Source organism: Phyllobates terribilis, unplaced genomic scaffold, assembly GCF_046119375.1.
Source record: "Phyllobates terribilis strain yellow unplaced genomic scaffold, ASM4611937v1 Scaffold_3__8_contigs__length_932513732, whole genome shotgun sequence".
Taxonomy (NCBI): domain Eukaryota; kingdom Metazoa; phylum Chordata; class Amphibia; order Anura; family Dendrobatidae; genus Phyllobates; species Phyllobates terribilis.
In genome coordinates, this window is record NW_027362763.1 from 400,689,094 (window position 1) to 400,702,194 (window position 13,101).

At 41.6% G+C, this 13,101-nt stretch overlaps 1 protein-coding gene across 1 annotated transcript in view; it reads left to right on the forward strand.

Annotated features, from left to right (window-relative positions):
- DDX43 (DEAD-box helicase 43) overlaps positions 1-13,101 on the forward strand; it is a 36,228-nt gene that overhangs the window by 3,859 nt on the left and 19,268 nt on the right. The window contains exons 3-7 of the mRNA XM_073673144.1: positions 3,228-3,342; positions 7,543-7,665; positions 8,164-8,245; positions 11,597-11,753; positions 12,796-12,914. Of these exons, the coding sequence (XP_073529245.1) occupies positions 3,228-3,342; positions 7,543-7,665; positions 8,164-8,245; positions 11,597-11,753; positions 12,796-12,914 (596 nt within the window). The remainder of the gene's footprint in view (positions 1-3,227; positions 3,343-7,542; positions 7,666-8,163; positions 8,246-11,596; positions 11,754-12,795; positions 12,915-13,101) is intronic.

Consider the following 13,101-nt stretch of genomic DNA (forward strand, 5'->3'; position numbering starts at 1 on the left):
CACTTTTAGAAAGACTTATAGGAACGCCCACTGGACCAAAATCTCAGAAAGAACAGAAGTTTAAATGGGGAATAAAGTTAATTTCCTCCCAGCAGTGGGGGTCTAAGGCTATGTGCCCACGATGCAGAAATGAAGCAGAAAATTTCTGCATCTCCCTGGCAGAAAAAACGCATGCAGATTGTGCATGCGTTTTTCCTGCCAAATACATGCGGATTTGAAGCGTTATTGACATGCTTTTCTGCATGCAGATTGACACGCGCTTTCCATGCGATTTTTAGCATCACTTGGAAAGTGCTTGACAACTAGGTCACACTATATAAATCCATGAAAACAGCATGGATTTATATAGTGTGACCCGAGAGAATGTTTAAAAATAAACCTATACTTACCTTCCGATGGCCCGGCGTGTGTTGCTGCGCTCGTTCCTGGCTGCCAGCTGATCGCGGGACACTGCACTGAAGGGCCTGCGGTCACATGACTGTGACGTCACCGCAGGTCCTTCAGTCCTGCCCGCAAGCACAGGGAAGGAGACCGGGGGCCGTCGGAAGGTGAATGTAATCTTTATTTTTTATTTTATTCTTTTTTTACAGGTACAATGGTACCCAGGTCTGGATGAGAGTCTCCTCTCCTCCAGACTTGGGTACCATCCGCACATTGAAACGCATATAATCCGTGAGTACAAATGTACTGACACGGATTATGTGCGTCTCAATGCAAGTCAATGGCGGCGATTACGCTGCGCTTCCGCAAAATTAATGGGACATGCTGCAGATTTTTGAGCGCAGCATCAACGCTGCGGAAAAATCCGCAGCATGGGCATTGACAGTGCGGCTTGTCATTGGGGACCATGGGGGACGGATTACCATGCGTTTTTGAAGCGTTTACGTTGCGGAAATTCCGCAGCATAAACGCTTGAAAAACGCATCGTGGGCACACAGCCTAAGTGTCAGCGCCAGGCAGGTTCAGAATGCTATTAACCTGCAGATTAACCTCATATCTGCAGGTTAATGGCATTTTTTTTCTGATGTCAATCATCTTAAGGGGAGGTGTGGTGGATGGTAAATGAGGGGTCGGAGCAGTGCCCGATCACGTCAAGGGTGCATTGTATCATAAGCATGATATTTATAGAGTCTAAGTCCCCTATATGAATGTATAAATAATTTTACTCTAGTTTTGGGGGTGACAGACTGCCTTTAATATGTAGTGAGTTAGTAGCTTGCACTGTAACAAATGGAAAGTCGTCCTAGTTTGTCTACACTCCTTGTATATGTCCTTTATTGTACAATTTAGACCTAGTGTGAAATGAATCTGTTTATTTTGCATTATCCATTTTAGCAACTTATAGCACTGTTATAAGCTGTGAAATTAATGGTCACTACAAAAATTAGCTGTGTTAACCAAGTTCCTGTGATGCCTCTTGTGTAGGGGGTTACTATCACTAAGGGCTCATGCAGACATCCGTGGATCTTGGTTCCATCAGGGTCTGCAATGCAGACTGGCCACAGGTCTCCTTACCCCCATGTGAGAGAGTCATAAAAATGTATCAAATATAAGTCATGCTTCGGTCGGGAGACCCGCGGTCAGTCCGTGCATTGCGATCTGACAGAGATCCACAGATGTGTGCATGAGCTTTAAAGAGGGAAAAGTAGAGGGGCTTCTGCCCAGACTACTGAGGAATAAAGAGTGACTGGTGAGTATCTGGGGATAGAGACTGGCTTATTAGCTATTTCTCTTCCTTACACCAGCTCATGTCTGTCTCACATTTACCATATAAGCCGAGGCATCTAATTTTCCCACAAAAAACTGGGAAAACTTATTGACTCGAGTATAAGCCTAGGGTGGGAAATGCAGCAGCTACTGGTAAATTTCCCCATGCTGGTATGCATGGATCCCCATCACTGCACACATTAAAAATAAACACTCATACTCTCCTTCCTCCCCTCTGTTCCAGCGCTGCTCCTGTTCTGCCAGCAGCAGCTCACCTCCGCATCTGAGCAGCGCACGATGTCACTGTCATGTGCCCTCAGACACCAAAGTGCGGGGATATTCACTCCTCTCCGGGACTATGTGCTTGGAGAAGAGTGAACATTCCTGTTCTTTAATGGCGTGCGCACAGTGTCAGCAGCGCCTGCTGTGGCTCAGCTGTCTTGTGTGCCCGCTACTAAAGAGAATGCATATTCGCCTTTCTCCATGCCCATGGGAGTGGAGAAAGATGAATATGCATTCTCTTTAGTAGCGGGCACAGATGATCACTGAGCTGCAGCAGGCTCTGCTGACACTGTGCGCACGCCATTAAAGAATTGAATATTCACCCTTCTCCACGTCCATGGGAGTGGAGGGGGGGTGAATATTAATTTCCCTTCAGCAGTGGGCACACGTGGTAGCTGCAGCAGCTGGCCACTGTGTGTGCCCCGCTCCTCCGACACCGCACCCCCCCCTCCCCCTACCCATCCACCACTGGACTATGTATATACCCGAGAATAAGCCGAAGGGGGCTTTTTCAGCCTAAAAAATGGGCTGTAAAAGTTGGCTTATACTCGTGTATCCGGTACTTAGCATGTCTTCTATAAATATAGAGCATTTTAGGACCCTTCTTCATTAGTATACCTTGCAAACTCTGCACTCTGGAAAGGAAAGTGTTAACACAACATGCTAATGAGAAGTATCAAGCTCAATAACATCTCTCCTGATGTGTAGGGTTTTTTTTTTTTTACATTCTCATTTCATGATGTGGCATTTTGGGACTCTCCCTAAGCTGTGCCAAGTTTCTTTGATGTGTAACGGTCATGAATTGGTGTAAAGAGAAATTGCTAATATGTCTTTCTTAATGAGAATAAAAATGTTTTAAGAATTTAAATGATAAAATAATCAGTGCTAACTAAATCCAAAGCCTATTTGGTGCTGATGCTTCTTTGTGTTCTATGTGTTACCACTCGCTAGTGTGGTGGTGCCAGAAATTGTGGCCTAAGACCACTGAAGCTATTGATTGGTGGTCCCATATTGGCCTTTGTTAACGTTCCACATGGATACCAATCATCTGTACTAGAGTACTGTTTTTCTGTCATTACATTTCATGTTTCTCACATGTTAAAATTTAGGGAATTTTTTTTTTATTTACTCTTGGACAATCACCTCGAGATTTAACTATTTTAAAGATATAATTTATCAATCCTTTTTGTGCAAAGCTATACTTTGTCATAAACTTGTTGCATTTTACTTATGTTTAGATTGTGCAGGAAGGGTACAATTCGCTTGTAAAGATATTTGGAAATTGTGAACAACAAAGTAAAGCCAAAGAGTTGATTGAAGAAATTGTAGGAAAATGTGATACACCGGAATTTGGTGAGTAAACTTTATAAATAAGATGCTAACCAGTAAGCACAGTGATGTCGTAAGCTTTGTTATTATGTTTTTTTTTTTTTTAAGTTTTCCCAACTCCAATAACTTCATAAATCTGGCTTGAATCTTACTTGCAAAGTAAACACCCACATTACACCCAATTTTAAAAGTGGCGATAGCTGCATCAAATAGAAAAAAGCTAATTCTTGCCCCAACAGCCTCCTCCCCCTCAAAAAAAAAAAAGACATGTTGCCAGGGACTTTTGCAGTGATTCATGACTCATACAGGGAAAAGAAACTTCCTATTTCTACATAGAGCTTAGGATTCAGCTAGTCAGTTTTTTAATCATATAATGGAAAAGAGAAGAATTAAATGGGTAGAAAAGCAAAATGAGCAATTGTAAGTACACAGTGCTATATAATATGATGATTGCAATATATTAAGAGGATAAAAACTTTGATGGTAGTGCTTCTCAAAAAATATTTTATAATTAGTCTTCACCAAGACTGCATGTAGAATTGAAAAAAGATTCAAAAACTACTTCACATTTTCATCTTTTGCTCTCAGTATAGTAAATTTAAAGCTGCTGAGTAAATGGACAGTATATCATAAATATAATAACTTTCCTTCCTCAGAGAAAAAAATGTTTCTATGGCCACCTTAGGGTGCATATTACCATGTCTTAAATCCTCCAGAATATCTAAAATTCCATAGATTTGCTGTTCTTAAGTGGGTTGGCCACTTTCTACATATGGCGCCGCGTTCATGCAGGCTCAAGCTGAGTGCCGCCGCGATCGAGTGCGGAAGTCAGCTCTGAGAGAGCGGACACCCTGCAGCAACGCCCACCGCTAATCCCTGAATGCCAGCCTTCCTCTCCCCATCTTCTCCCTCTGTGTCACACTTCATTAATTTGAGACATTCAAAAAAGAATGAACAAAAGGAATGAACATAATAAAATATTGATCCAATATTAGATGGTTATGATAGGTTTCCTGGACATATTATGAACATGGAATATATGTATATAATAGTGGAATGAACACACATCCCATATAAACAGGTGTATCCCTGAGCTTGTTATGTGGGGGAATGAACATAGAATATGTGCACATTGCAGTGAAATGATCAGATATTCAATATAAGCATTCGTGTTGAGCTAGCGTGATCTGTTAACCCTTTCACTGAGCACGCTTGGGTGCTGCCTGAGTATTTTCGGCGTGCTTGACAACTATGCTCAAACCGCCATGGCTGCATGTGTCACGGCTGTTAGACAGCTGTGACACATGCAGGGATTGCCTAACAAATAGGCAATCCCTGCATGTGTCGCAGCTGTGTCAGCTCGAGCTTAGTTGTTGAGCACGCCGAAAATACTCGGGCAGCACCCAAGCGTGCTTGGTGAAAGGGTTTACAGAGCACGCTCGTTCAACGCTAATAAGCATCTGTTCCGTTTTCTCAATGCAGACTTTGAGACTGCTGGCTGGTTATATTCGTGGGGGAAAAATAGTTTTGGTACTTAGGCCTGGCACTTTCATAACACTGTTAAGCAGATTAATACTACATCTCCAGGTTAAGGCCATGTTCACACGTTGAGTATTTGGTGAGTTTTTTACCTCAGTATTTGTAAGCTCAAACCAGGAGTGGGTGATAAATACTGAAGTGGTGACGTGTTTCTATTATACGGACCACGTGTGGGCTGAGAGAACGCCATTGACCTCTTTGGGGAGTACCAATACCTCTTACTCTCCCTTGTGTTTCGGAGTAGAATGAGTGCAGAGTAGCAGGGCCTTCCTGCGGGTCAGTGCAAATGAACTCATTGCCTCCCAGTTGAGCTCTGTATGTATGAACGGCTCATCATGCAGGAGAGAGTACAACACAGCCAAGTTGTTAGGCAATACACAAGGCAAGGAATCTGGGAAAGATAGGTATTTGGTCCAAGTGACGGGGACAACAGAATGATGAACCCTGCAGGTAATTTTAAAGCTACTTATGTGTAAAGGATATACCAGGCTAGTAGTGACACACCGGTGGTGCTGTAGTAATTTTCAGAAGAGCTGCACTACTATTAAATGTTCATTAGGTGGCAGCAGAGGAAAGAGTCTGGCTATGAGGACATTGTAAAATCTGCAGATTCTCAGGGAGAACTGTAGTAAATCTAAACTCAAGCTATGTTTGTATGTAATGTATATATGTCTCAGGGCCACAGAAATAAATAATTTTAGATGGCTCTGAGCCAGTGGACACTCAAATTGTGCTGTGCTGGAGCCAGCAAATGTCCAGGAGACCTAACCAGCGTAGGTAGCTGGCAACAGGTGAGCAATGCACCGCGACCCCCCTGATAGGACTTCCAGCTGGCTTAGAAACTCACTAGAGACTATGGTCTGCAAGGCCACAACTGTAAATGTGCTCGGCTACATCCCAAGACTGCGCTCAAAATGGTCCTGGATGTCTATTGTGGGTGAGATGCCAGGCTCCCTAGCAGTATTTTACCATCCTGGGCAAGGATTGCTGCAGATAGATCAAAGAGACTATTTTGTTAGTATTTGTGCTAGTATTTGCTCTACCTGCAATACAAGGGAGTGTTGAATTACCTAAACCTATAGTCTTCAAATTGCTTATCAAAATCCTCACTAAATGGCCACCCTATATAAAGAGGAACAACTCCTATGGCTAACTATAAATCATACAAAATATCATGGAGTCAAAATTCACTATCAAAAAGTGGCACAAAACGTACATAAGTAATCAAAACTTGCGTGAAGACTCGGAAGGCTAAGTGGTACTGTCTGTATACATGGTATGGGGAGGGGCAGTAAGTACAAATTACCAGATGATACGTGCATACATGTTCATTAGACAGAAAATGGAAATCCTAGAAATAACAGATGTGCACATAAACACTGGATAAAGTGTCACTGTACTAGTAACTCACACATTGCTTCCTTTTTCAGAACCATGAACCTTCAGCCCCGACGCGCAGTTCACTTGGGTTCCTCGGGGGCTGTAATGTATTGTGTGTGTTTTGGGATCTTATAAGTAGTGCTCCACAGGTGGCACATCTTCCCTGCCGATGGGAGTTCATGCTCGTGTAGGACCCACAAAAGGTCATTTCACTCTACAAATGAGCGTCTTGCTAGTTCATTAGGTGATCGGCAGCATGTTTAGACTGCATTATTTTCATGAACAAATATTCCTAGGTGTTGTCCAAGAATGTGATAAAACGCTCCTCCCCATGCATATTTCAACCTGCAGCTCATCTTGGTCCTGTGTCAGGACATGTTGTAGACTGAGGAAACTTGTCTTCTGATACCTGTCTCAATGACAGAGGACTATATCTCAGTCAGAGCAGGGCTGTCACAAGAGCAGAAATGTTCCTGTGCACAAAGGATTTTTTTTCTCCAGCCTGTCCTCCCCATGTACAGCATGTCTCTCATACCCTGCTATAAAGCGGTCAGTATGGCTCAGCAGATCGAGCATACAAGTAGGCATGGGAGAGGATGAAGCTGGAAATAAAAACCCCTGTTGTGCTCAACAAGGAGAAAATTTCTTGCCCCAACCCTGTGCTGACTGAGTTGTGTGTTTACAATATAGCTCCTCTGTCAGTTGAGATACAACTGTCAGGAGCTGAGTTTCTTCTGTCTGCAACCTGTTTTGACACATGACTAGTATGGGCTGTAGTTGCAAACACGTGGGACCCTTCTGTATCACATTCTCAGAGAATCCCTTCAAGTCTGCTCTGTATTGTAAATTCTAAACTCTGAAAACAGTACAGCAGATTCCTTGATGCATCATTAGTTTGTAGAGCATGGGCCGTCTGCAGCCTTACCACAGGGCCACAAAGTTGCGTTCAGAGACTTTTATTACATAGTTATAATCTGTATCTCTTCAGGTATCAATGTAATGTAAATAATGAATGTTATGGTTAATTTGTGCAAATATGTTGAAGTAACTTGTTCAAATTCGACCTTGGCTAACTATATTTTATTATTAAAGGTACACTGGCAAACCTGATACATAAAGTCCAGAGCTGCAGGGTTATTGTGCATGACACCGGTCTTCTCTATTGGGCTTTACCATAGACCTAGCATGTTGAAGCGCACATCTGGGATATACTGTATTTTACATGCTATGTGTTAAGTTAATAAATGTTAAAGTTACTTAGTCTTTTTACTTGGTGAATATAAATAGCATATTTTCTAAATGCAGGTTGGGGACACAAGGATCGTTTTTCCTCCAACTCTACTCCTATAGAGGTTCAAGAAAAACCAGTGATAAATTGGGCTTTAATTCGGGAAAATAAAGATAAATATGAAGCAGAGAAATGGGCAGGTTTGTGTCTTTTGATGTAATTTTGCACTGCCCTTTTTTTGAATATGTTGAAGGAAATGTTAAAATCCTATGCTGCCTCATTTGAGCAATGTATATTGAATGCAAATCTGCTCTTAGTCTACGTGGATCAAAAAAATTGCACCAATATGTTTAATAGAAATTGTAAACAGTGGAGCGCAGGGGCATTGAGGCTGGCAAGATGCTGCCATCTGACCAGCTTCAGAGCCGTTCTTGCAAGCTCTAACAAATTGCTTACATGCGCTTCTTGCCAAGGAAAGCGGCCATAACTGATAGAATGCTGCAGTGACCTGTAATATAGACGACTAGCTTTAAATATGAAATTAAAAATTCCCTCTGTTTTTGTGAATGAAGACATTTTTTAGTAAGCAGTAAATACAATGTTTATTTTATGCAGGGACTTTACAATTTTAACCATTTATGAACATGAGACTGCTTTCATGCTCCATTTGGCCAATAGTAACTTTGTTGTTTGTTTAGATTTGCCTCCAATTCAGAAGGCTTTCTACAAGGAATCATCAAGTGTTGCTTCAATGTCTGAAGAGGAGGTAACAGAATGGAGGTAAATGTGTGTGGATTATGCTTGTGAAGTGGAAAGCTCAAAGCAACAATCCATTGTTAATGGATTTTTTTTTTTCCAGTGCTGGGAGTGGTGCTTTTAACCTAAGTTCCCTGTCTTATAACTCCCCCCTCTGGCGCTTTCACCCTTTTGTGGCGTCACTCTGGTCCCTCGGCGCCATCTTGTGACGTAACTTCTGACTGGCCGAAAGTCAGAAGTTGCCTCGCAAGTGCTCAATGCAACTCTGAGAGCCAGAACGAGACTCTCATAGACTTGCATTGAAGAGTGACTTGCGCTTCGGCTCGCTCCATGAAACACTGAAGCAGCCAGCAGGTCACAAACTGCCAGAGACCAACAGTAGCGGCGTTCATAACCAATTAACACGCCGGAAGGTGAGTATAATACTGGGGGCAGGGGACTTGGATTTGAAGCACCATTCCAGCGGTAAAAGCACCACTGCAGCATTTTTTTATTTTTTTTTTTATTTAAGTGACTTGTATAGTACTTCTTGATAAGTCATCAGAGATTACCCTAAATTAATGTAAGTGATGTTTTTTTAAATACCCCTATGCTTTTGGCTTAATTTGCATGACCGTTTTACAATTTCAGCCCAATCACATCCAGATGTCTGGATGTCACAGGAGTCTTGTTCACCCATCTGCATTATAGGCATCCACTAGACTTAACTAAAGTTAACTCATTAGGTGCCAAATATTTGATTGCCTCCTTTTCACTGCAGAGAGATTGGCAAAAAAAAAAAAAAAAAAGTTTTAATTTGATCTGCAGCTAATTAGTGTTGAGCGAGTATGTTTTGTCAGAGTACGCTTGGGCCGAGCTCCGAGTATTTTATAGCTGCTCGGTGATATGGTTGAATCGCTCCCGTGTGCATGATTTGCGACTGTTTGACAGCTTTATTACATGTGAGGAATGTGTAAGAAAGAGACATTCCTCCCATGTAATAAAACTGTCAGTCGCAAATCATGCACACGGGAGCGATTCAACCATATCACCGAGCAGCTATATATACTCGCCGAAGGGTTAACAGAACATACTCGCTCAACACTACAGCTAATATTACATCGTGTGTCCAGTTCAACGTTAAGAATTTAGTGAAAGTTCCTCTCTAACCAAAATTGTACAATCCTTGGTGGTGGAATCTGTGTTGGATATCCTGGAGAAACCATGGATCATCACATCTGATACTAGTTCGTTCTTCCAGGTGTATTTAGGATTACCATTATTTCAAGAATTGTGGAAAGATCTCCGACCTAAAAGAGCTGGTTGATCTGGAAGTAGGCAATTCCCTGTAAAGTGAACTAAGATGCAGTGTCAATCAGAGGAGCACATGAAAAAGATTCTAGTGATTCTAGAGCCAACTCTTCTTTTTTTTTTTATAGCTCTTCTTATCTTTGGTTCTGAAAACAAGAAGGCAGAATACTTAAGATACCACAAATTGATAAAAAAAAAATATATATTTTGCACACTTCTGGCCACATTCCAACTAGACTTGTCCGTGAGCGTCTAGTAGACATATAACCGCATACTTGCAGTCAATAGCCCGCCGCTCCCAGCACCCGATAATCACCACAGCATACATAGCGACTGTATACTTGTAGCCTAAGGCTGAACAATCCCTTTTAAAGCACTAACCCAGCATATTTTTTTATTTTACCACTGGAGTAGTGTCCCTAATCTAAGTTCCCTGCCTTTAGTATTTTACTCACAAACCGCTGTCTTGATCTGTTATCTGCGCCTCACCGGTTGGTCTTCTGCAGTTGGTGACCTGCCGCACCGCTCCAGTGTTTGTTAGGTGAGCCGGAAGTCACTACTCAATGTAAGTCTGAGATTCAGATCGAGGCTCTCCTAGACCTACAGTGAGCGCTTGTGACTGTTACCTCTGACTTCCAGTCAGTCAGAAGTTGTGGTCACAAGATGGCGACTGAAGACTGCGACTAGTAAGTATAACACTAGAGTCAGGGAACTTGGATTGTGGCACCACTTCAGCGGTGAAATGGAAAAAAAATGCTGGGGTGGTGCTTTAAGATAGCCGAGGGAGGAAATGTTAGAAGTTCAGTTTTGGAAACAATCCCTGGTGTTTTGTAGTATTGTAGGGATGATGACAGAAGATGTCTAATTGGGTGTTATCAGTGTCAAGGTTGTACTGAAAGCCAAATCTGCTGATAGTCTTCTACTGGACAAACTATGTAGAGTGAAAACAGGAGGGGACCTGTGACTGAACCCTGACTGACAGCCATCTGTGCAGTGTATCAATGCAGAGCTGGCTGTCAGTCAGTGCTGTGAGCGGTGACTGTAATAGCTCTAGGCACGCATGACTGGATGCTGGCCGCTCCCAAGAGTTCATTTTATCCCAGTTGCTGCACTTTCAGTAAAGTGGCCAATGTGAGTGTTGTAACCCTGTTTATCTGCAGATTTACCCTACTTCTGCAAGTAAATGGTGTTGTCTCATGTATGGCACTTTGACAGCTTGCGCTCAGTGCATCTGTGCAGAGTGAGCTGTTAGTGTCGGCGTGCTTACTGCCGCTGCTCACAATGCTATGAACGATGGCTGCATGTAATTGGCATTTGCCAAGGTGACAGGTTCCCTTTAAGCAAATTATATATATTTTTTTTTCTGCTATATTCTGTAATCTATAACCTGTTTTGTCCAAGCAATGGTCCATTTATATCCAGTTAGCGTTCGTTGTCTGTTTTGTTTTTTTTTTGTCCAATTGTCTTTTTGTTTTATTTTCTTTTATACACAAGCATTAAAAGGAGGTAGCTAAGCAACTGGTCCTAAAAAAAAATGGACTGATAGCAGAATGGCATTCAAATGCTGTCCCATACACATTAGACTAAAATCAGCTTAACCCGCTGATGTTGGCAGGATTGGCCAACAGTCTACTTTGTATTGGAAACTCCCTACATTTCCCTATAAAGAATGTCCGGTTGAGAGAAATCCAGGCTATAGTATTTCCAACTTTCAATTCTTTTCTCTCTGGACATAAGCAATTGCTAGATTAGCCTTGGTTGGGCAGCCAATTTGGGGGACATTGCTAACAGCTATCAAATATGGGGGCGACGTTTGTTCTTTTATCATACAAACTATATGGCTGACCTCTCATCCTTGGTTTTCCACTGAAGCATATAGAGAAGCTGTGCCTTAATCTGTAGGTTTTCTGTCCTTGGAGTTAAATCTTCTTTATGGAGCTGTTATGTTATATGGAAAAGCAAAAAACTTTATAAATAAATGAATTCTTCTGCCTATTTACTGACACAAAAATGAATAAAATAAGTCTTTGCCAGTATTGCACTTGGTCTAGTTAGCCCTATCTTTATTTTATTTTTTTTTAACAGGAAGGAAAACAATAACATTATATGTGATGACTTAAAGGTTGACCAAAAGAGACCATTTCCCAATCCTGTCCGTAGTTTTAAAGATGCATTTCAACCATTTCCAGAAGTAATGGCTGCACTAGAAAATGCTGGATTTGAAAGACCTACGCCAATTCAGGTAAACCAAAAGTAAGGAATGAAGCGGGCAGTTTGAAATAAAATGAGACTCTGAATGACTCCTGGAAGCTAATTATTTTAGGAGAATTGTTGTTTATATTGGTACTGTAAAATCCTTTTATTTAAAGGTAATATCTCATCAGGATTTCACACCCCAAATTAATTACTGAGAAATGAAACGATTCTTCGATTTTTTTTTTTTTTTTTTTTTTTTTAACACTTAGAAAACCAAGTATCATTTCCCGTACATTCCCTTACTTGCTACTTTGTGTTGGTATATCACATAAAATCCCAATAAAATACATTTTCATTTAAGGGTGTAACGTGAAAAAATGTGGAAACATTCACTGGGTATGAATACTTTTTCAAGGCGATGTAAAGCCACATAATGGCCTGAAATGGTGTTATTCCTCATTTTGTACACACAGGACAGCGGAGTCTGAAAAGTTACTTGAAAGCAGTTATCCTTTCAGTAAAGTGACACTTCACACTTGAAAACTGTCTACATCCTTTAGGCAGCTTCATTAAAGGGACTTGGTCACCAAAAATTGCGTAGTTAATTTGCAGGTTAACAGCGTTATTATTCTGCCTGGCGCCTGCACGCAGCGGGGAGAAAATTAACTTTATTCGGTATTCAGTCGTTGAGGCAGTGGGGTCTTTATTGCAACCAGCTGTCAGTCAGGGTCGGGAGCGCGGTCACAGCGGGCACTCTGTATTCTCAGAGCGGTGACTGAACCTGCAGCGCCCCCATGACTTAATACTGAATGCTGGCGGGGGAATAATGTTAATTTTCTCCCCGTTGCATCCGGCTGCGTGCAGGCCCCGGGCAGCATAATAACGCTGTTAACCTGCATATTGACTGCATATTTGCAGGTTAATGAAGTTCTCTGATGACAGATTGCCTTTAAGTTGGTAAACTGATCTGCCATTTCTGTTTTTTTTGCTTTTGTTTTGTTAGAATTCTTTCTTTTATTTAAATATTTTGTGTATGATAGTCTGGTTTCAGTTTCTAATCCTGCCTTTCTTGATTTTATTTTATTAAGTCTCAGGCATGGCCTATCCTCCTTCAAGGACTAGATCTCATTGGGATAGCGCAAACAGGTACTGGAAAAACACTGGCATATCTGTTGCCAGGATTCATACACTTGGATTTACAACCGCTGTAAGTTACTTATTTTTCTGCCTTAAAATCGCTTATTTTTCAGACTAGAGGATGCTCCTCAATTTTAGAAATCAGAAAATTGGAAAAATATTTCCGACTTATTAAAATTTTCCGGGTGGGTTAAGTAAGCACTGAAGTCAATAAAGTATGAGGAGGTGATCGTTCTGTTAATATTCAGCTCCTGTTA